General features: G+C 43.5%; 1 protein-coding gene across 1 annotated transcript; it reads right to left on the reverse strand.

Moving 5' to 3' along the window:
* Nucleotides 1–158: 158 nt before the first annotated feature.
* Nucleotides 159–3,847, reverse strand: SARC_04665 (hypothetical protein; the record flags this gene model as incomplete). The annotated part of the gene is made up of 2 exons (XM_014301499.1): nt 159–367; nt 642–3,847. The coding sequence occupies one exon, from the start codon at nt 3,845–3,847 to the stop codon at nt 647–649; it is 3,201 nt and encodes a 1,066-aa protein (XP_014156974.1). The 3' UTR covers nt 159–367; nt 642–646.
* Nucleotides 3,848–6,328: the final 2,481 nt, after the last annotated feature.

The raw sequence follows: 6,328 nt of genomic DNA on the forward strand, positions 1-6,328 counted from the left end.
ATATATATTAATATATGTAATATATATATATTAATATATGTAGTATATATATATTAATATATGTATATCGATATTTAGCTGTATGTTTCTATTTGCAACGAAAAATAGTAACAGTGTTTCGATCGCTATGATTTTGATTCGCTTATCAGCAGTATTACTCGTGTCAAAAAGAATTTTTAATTTTCTAAGATATAACAACAGCGATAGGGTCGGATATATTTACCAGTGTACTATTTCACCGATCAACAGGCTTACGGAGTATTGGCCCAAATTCTTTGTACGGACTCCGGTCGCATGAGCGAGTATTTGATGTGCACGCAGGAATATCATATTGGTGCATCTCCTTCCCGGGGTTTGAAAGTATATTCTGCGAAACAAATAAATTAGGGTCGTAGAGTACAGTCAAATATATATTGTGTGGATGGCATTGCTTTAAGTTGTAAATACTGTAAACGTGATGAACCAACTACATATACAATCTAGAGACTAACGTGCATAAAGTGAACTGTTGATATAAAATAATAATAATTCAAAAGCTAGTTTCTATTACTTTATAACATATGGTGTCTATATGTACATTTGTGCGTCACTCTATTTGCGACTGCATCACAGTACTGGCCTGACTGATTCACACAGCATACATGGCTTAGGTTGAAGTTCCGTGGGCGGTATCTACCACATCATGGACATTCACAGCGGCCTGCTCAACCGCGTCCAATGCTAACTCAATCTCTCTAGCAAGGTTCTTGTCGTGTACATCCTGGATAGCACTACGGATGTTCGACACCCGTCCCTCAGTCTGCTGATCCAGAATAAAGGCCTCACTATTAGCACCGTTCATCACACTCTGTCTCGCCACAGAGCTACGTCTAGCCGCAGTAGAGCTGCGTGCCTCGGACAAGCCAGTAGTGGGATCCCGCACCACCTGTGACATCTGCGACGCACGAGCAGCAACTGACGAACGTGCACCAGGTGCTGACTTGGGGTTCAAGGCCAAATGCTGGACATCCGCACGCATTGTGCGAAGTTCAGAGAGAATCTCACCGAATTCGCCCTCCAATTTGGGGTCGGCTTTGGTGGCCTTCTCAACAGATTCGATGGCAGCATCGATCTTGCGGATAAACAACCTGTTCTCAACCACGGCAATACTCTTGCGGGCTTGAGGCATGTCGGTGACAGTGTTGGCGTGCTTCATGTTGATGGCCGCACCAGACACTGAGCCAAAGATATCGAACTTGTATAGAATGTAATAGCCGAGCACCTTGCAGGCATCCTGAATGAACCAGAAAACGATGCAATAAGCCCAGATGATCAACGGCCACCATTTGAAGTCGGCACGGACAAGACCTTCGATAGGAACCTCGTCCATATCTCCGTTGGGCAGGAAACAGGCCAGAAGGGTAGACAGCAGCAGAGATGCTGAGGCACCACAAAGCAAGGCAGTTCCTGGTGCTTGTGACCAGAAGGGACCGGGGTAGGTACGAGATGAGAACAAGGTCAAGAAATCAGAAACTGAAATCTTCAGGTACATGGAGATGGTGATCTGTCCGTAGTACAAACCAGGTAAACCAATAGACTGTACAACACCATTTAGATTCCAGGAGTCCAACATGAGCCAAAGAAGGAGCAGTGATGAACCGCAAGCAACCGCACCGAGCACAATAGACATGGTCCATAGCACCTTGAGGTTCCACTTGTCGGGACGCTTGTTGGGGATAGCCTTATCATAACCGATGGAGATCAGAGTACCATCGTTAAGAACGGTAATAAGAAGCAGCAGTAGCACGGGGACCTGGAAGAAATAAGGCCACTCCTCGTACAAATCGGGATCACCACCTCCAGCCGTAAGGCCTTCGGGACTGGGTTCGTACTCTTCGGGTCGGAAGGCGAACACTTCAATCCAGAAGAAGAACAACAGCTGAAGTGTGGCGGCGATACGGTAGTTGATGAAGGCTTGGATACGCTTGAAGATTTGACGTGCCATGATGATAGCTGTGATGACTACACTCAAACCCTCGCCTGTAAGCACAATATCAGCAGCAGCACGAGCGGCATCGGTGGCACCGGCGACGGCAATACCGATATCAGCACGCTTCAAAGCGGGTGCATCGTTGACTCCATCACCAGTCATACCTGTGGCAAAACCTTGCTGACGGAAAGCCTCGACAAGCAAGAACTTGTGCTCGGGGAACACCTCAGCGAAACCATCAGCTTCTAGGATACGATCACCAAGGATCTTACCCAGATTCTTGGGTGGATCACCGTTCTCGTCCAACGGAGGGATACCCTCAGTTCCCTGCACGTTAGTACCCATACCTAACTGGCGACAGGTCTCTTTCGCGATGACTCCATGATCTCCGGTGATCATCTTAACATCTACACCAAGTTCCATAGCACGCTCAATTGTCTCCTTTGTGTCGGGACGAGGAGGATCCAAGAAAGTCAGAATACCCAACATGATCCACTCGTCACTGTCATCTTTGGTCTTGGCCACAGCTAGCGCACGAATACCACGAGTTGCAAGTTCGTTCACTTTCTCGGCAACCATATCCTTAACCTTTTGGTTTTCGGGAGTGTCACTGAGCAACTTGGCGATAATCTGAGGCGCACCCTTCGTAGTTTTGAATATCTTACCGTCGGGGCCCTTGAGCGTACCTTCGGTTCTCTTGATAGACGGGTCGAAAGGTAAGAAATCAATCTGCTCATACTGCTCCAGACTATCTAGATCTGCGGAACCAAGAGTCAAAGTATCCAAAGCATCACGAGGAGGCTCCTTCCACTTAGCGGCGAGGGCAGCAGCTTGCAATACAGTGTACTGATTCTGATCGGGAGAATAGGTGGGGCAATCGTCTTGGATAACCATTTTGTTGAGCGTGAGTGTACCAGTCTTGTCGGAACAAAGAATATTCATACCGGCCATACCCTCGATAGCTTGTAAGTTCGACACAATAGCACCGTGCTCGGATAGAGCACGAGAACCAATGGCAAGTGTGGCCGTGGTCACGATTTCAATGGCAATGGGGATAGAGGCAACCAGTACAACTACAGTGAACGAGATAGACTCCTTGAAATCTTGTCCCATAACCATTAAGAAGATGAACGCAGAAACACAGAGTGTGACGGACAGCCCGACCAGGATAACCATGAGCCGCAGAAGGATTTTTTGCAAACTACCCAATTCATTACCGGTGTTCAACATAGCAGCGGTCTTTCCGAAGAAAGTGTTCATTCCAGTGCTGCACACAGTGGCCTCGACCTCGCCACGAGTGGCAGTGGATCCCATTTTGGGTTGATCACCATCTTTCATGGTCACGGGCAGAGACTCTCCTGTAAGCGCAGACTGATCCACTTCAAGACGACCCTTGTTGATAGCACAATCAGCTGGGATGGCGGAACCAGCACCTAGGAGTGCTAGATCACCAGGTACAACACCACCAGCATCAATGTTCTGCCACTTATCGTCACGCTTGACTGTCGCCATGGGCTTGAGCGATGCTTTAAGGGCGGCGATGGCATTGCCAGCCTTAGTAATCTCGTACCAACCGATGGTAGCGTTGATAAATTGGATGGCCAGAAGAACTCCCATATCGGGCCAATTCTGAATGGCAGCTTCGATGATGATAGCGATCCAGATCATGATGGGCATGGGAGCGTATAACTGCATAAGGAAAACCTTCCAAGAGGGGATGGTTTCTTCAATTAACTCATTGCGTCCCCATTGCGCCAGCAGGTTTTCTGCCTCCGCAGAGGTGAGACCTTTGGAGGGGTAGAAATCGGGTAGGGCATCACCCACTAGATCACCTTTCTCTTCCAAGTCGACGGTCGAGTCTTTGGTTTCTACACCCATTGTGATTTAGTAGTGCGCGGCGTTAGCGCGAACACAAAGGTTTATGGAGGTAGCTGTCAATTGTATATCTTATTGAATAACCCGCACCACGACTAATCAAGTTATATACTTGTGCGTATGTGAATGTCTGAGGCACTTAGTTCTCACTGCTTCTAATGAGTTGTAACATTGTCGTGGTAAAACACATAAGCATTTAAATATCGTCGAGACTTGAAAATGAGCGTAATAAGCTCAATTATTTGGGAATCGACAAATTTGGGATGTTCTTAATAATAAAATTGGTTGTTCTGCTTATTTTTTTTCATTTTTTTTAAGGGTTGCTGTTATAGGCTTATACGTAGCATCAGGTGCCATTGTGGTAAAATTCGCCATTCCGCAATTATTATTGCTATAAAATATAAAAAACAGTACTGTATCCAGCATTATTCAGTATGTATTTATGTGATATTTTTTGAGAAGGCTATGTATTTATCCACTCTCTAGCACCCCAGCTGTCAGTATTTATGTAAAAAAAAAATAATTTACAAGTAAACAACTTCACAACAAACAAAAAGAGAGAGAAAGAGAGAGTCTTTTAATAGAGAGAATATGTAGTAAAAGTAAATAAATACAAATGTTTAGTATTTTAGTACAAAACAATAAAAGGCGTAGTAAATATATAGTACTGAGTATTTATGTACCGAGCACCGAGTACCGAGTACCGACTGTAGTAGTTTAAAAAAAATAAAATGTATATCTGTAAATATACTAAAAAGATAGCCTCACGGCCCACTGCTTCACAAGAGTTCACGGCGGCTTCACGCCCTACTCACAGGGTCCGTTAGTAAGGGTAAATAAATAAATAGGAAGTTTTTAGTTGTTGTTTTGAAGAAAAACAGAATCGGTACTCGGTAGAGTAGAAATTTATTTTATACGGCAGAAATCATCAGCATTTTGATATTTTCATTGTTTCTCGGCGTTTCATTCATCGCGGAGTCGCAGACTCCCAATTCGGAATCGGTAACTCCATTGTTCAACGAACCAACAAGGATTGAGGTACTCTTCCCAAAACTTACCATATATGGTTATAAAAATACTGCCGTGAGACGTGAGCAGTTGAGCACTAAGCAGGATCACAGGACCCAGGACAAAACCTCCATTGATTACACACCACCATTCATTTAATTGTAATAACCAACGATACGGTAGAAAAAGATAATATAAATGTAATATAATTGAACCTCTTCATCTCAATGGCTAGTCAATAGATTACTGAGAACGACGTAGGCCTTTAAATATGTCCAAATGTTAATGAGAAGAGTAAGTCCAAAAAAAAAAAGATGAATTAAGGAGTTCCTGATTTTTTAAAAAGGGTTAGCGGGTATACTAAAAATTAGGAATTAGAAATCCTACGATTCGTAGGATCTTACGCTGGGTACCCTTTCCTACTAGTACAATTTTTTTGACGACTTTTGGCTGCTCTCTCGTATGAAATTCTACGAATGGTAGAATTTTCCCGCGGTACTATGTAGTCATATGATTCATGCCAAATAAAATGGTTTCCTCAATTTTTCAAAACAATAGAGGACATTTTGCCAGATATTTATTAGGTATCAACTTCACAGGTCTGAAGGAGTTCAGGAGTCCAGGTCTCACCAGGAGTCCGTGAGTCCAGGGTACAGCTAACTTATGTCTGGAGCATGAAGGTTGTATTCGTCCAACCAGCGACTTGGTTAGGAATATCAATAACAAGTTTCTCTATATACGGATTGGTGAAGTTATGATTTTTTAGATACACTGGATTGAGCTCTGTATTCGAGGCGGGCTAATTTGAGCCACTGGGACAATTTGTACAGGAGTAAAAAAAGGGGTCTTAACAATGTATGCCTAAAATAGGAATTTGGGATGCGCCAAATGACGCATGTGAACTACAATGGAACGTGCATCACTCAATTCTGGTGGGCTTTCCGCATACACAATTTAAAAGACCATATTTTACAGACGCGGATTGCGGGCTGCATACAGTGCATAGTCTCGCTCTGGATTGTCTGAATAATAGCCTGGTATCAGGCTGTGCACATGGGTTGGCAATCGGCATCGTAGTATCATGGGCAACCACTATGTCTCGTTATATGGATGAAGTTGCAGTACAGCTGAGAGCATATCATCACTGCATATGTACGCTGGTCATTCAATTCTACAGCCATTGTGTATTCTCGTACATATCATAAATCAATAATAAAGCATTCGTTCTACATGCATATCTACTCCAAATTTCACTGAAACAGTGTATAAACATAAAAACACTTTTCAGCGTACATATATATATTTTTAAAAGCATCCTCAATACAAAGATGGGGATTCGAGACCTACCTACGCGAAAGATGAGGTGATTTATTGTAGGACTCTTGCATATTAATATTTTTTATAATACTTGTGCTTAATGACGCACTTTTCAATGATTTCGTCTCTTATTATGCCAAATGCGATTATATATATTTA

Source organism: Sphaeroforma arctica (genome assembly GCF_001186125.1).
Source record: "Sphaeroforma arctica JP610 unplaced genomic scaffold supercont1.271, whole genome shotgun sequence".
NCBI classification, from domain to species: Eukaryota; class Ichthyosporea; order Ichthyophonida; genus Sphaeroforma; species Sphaeroforma arctica.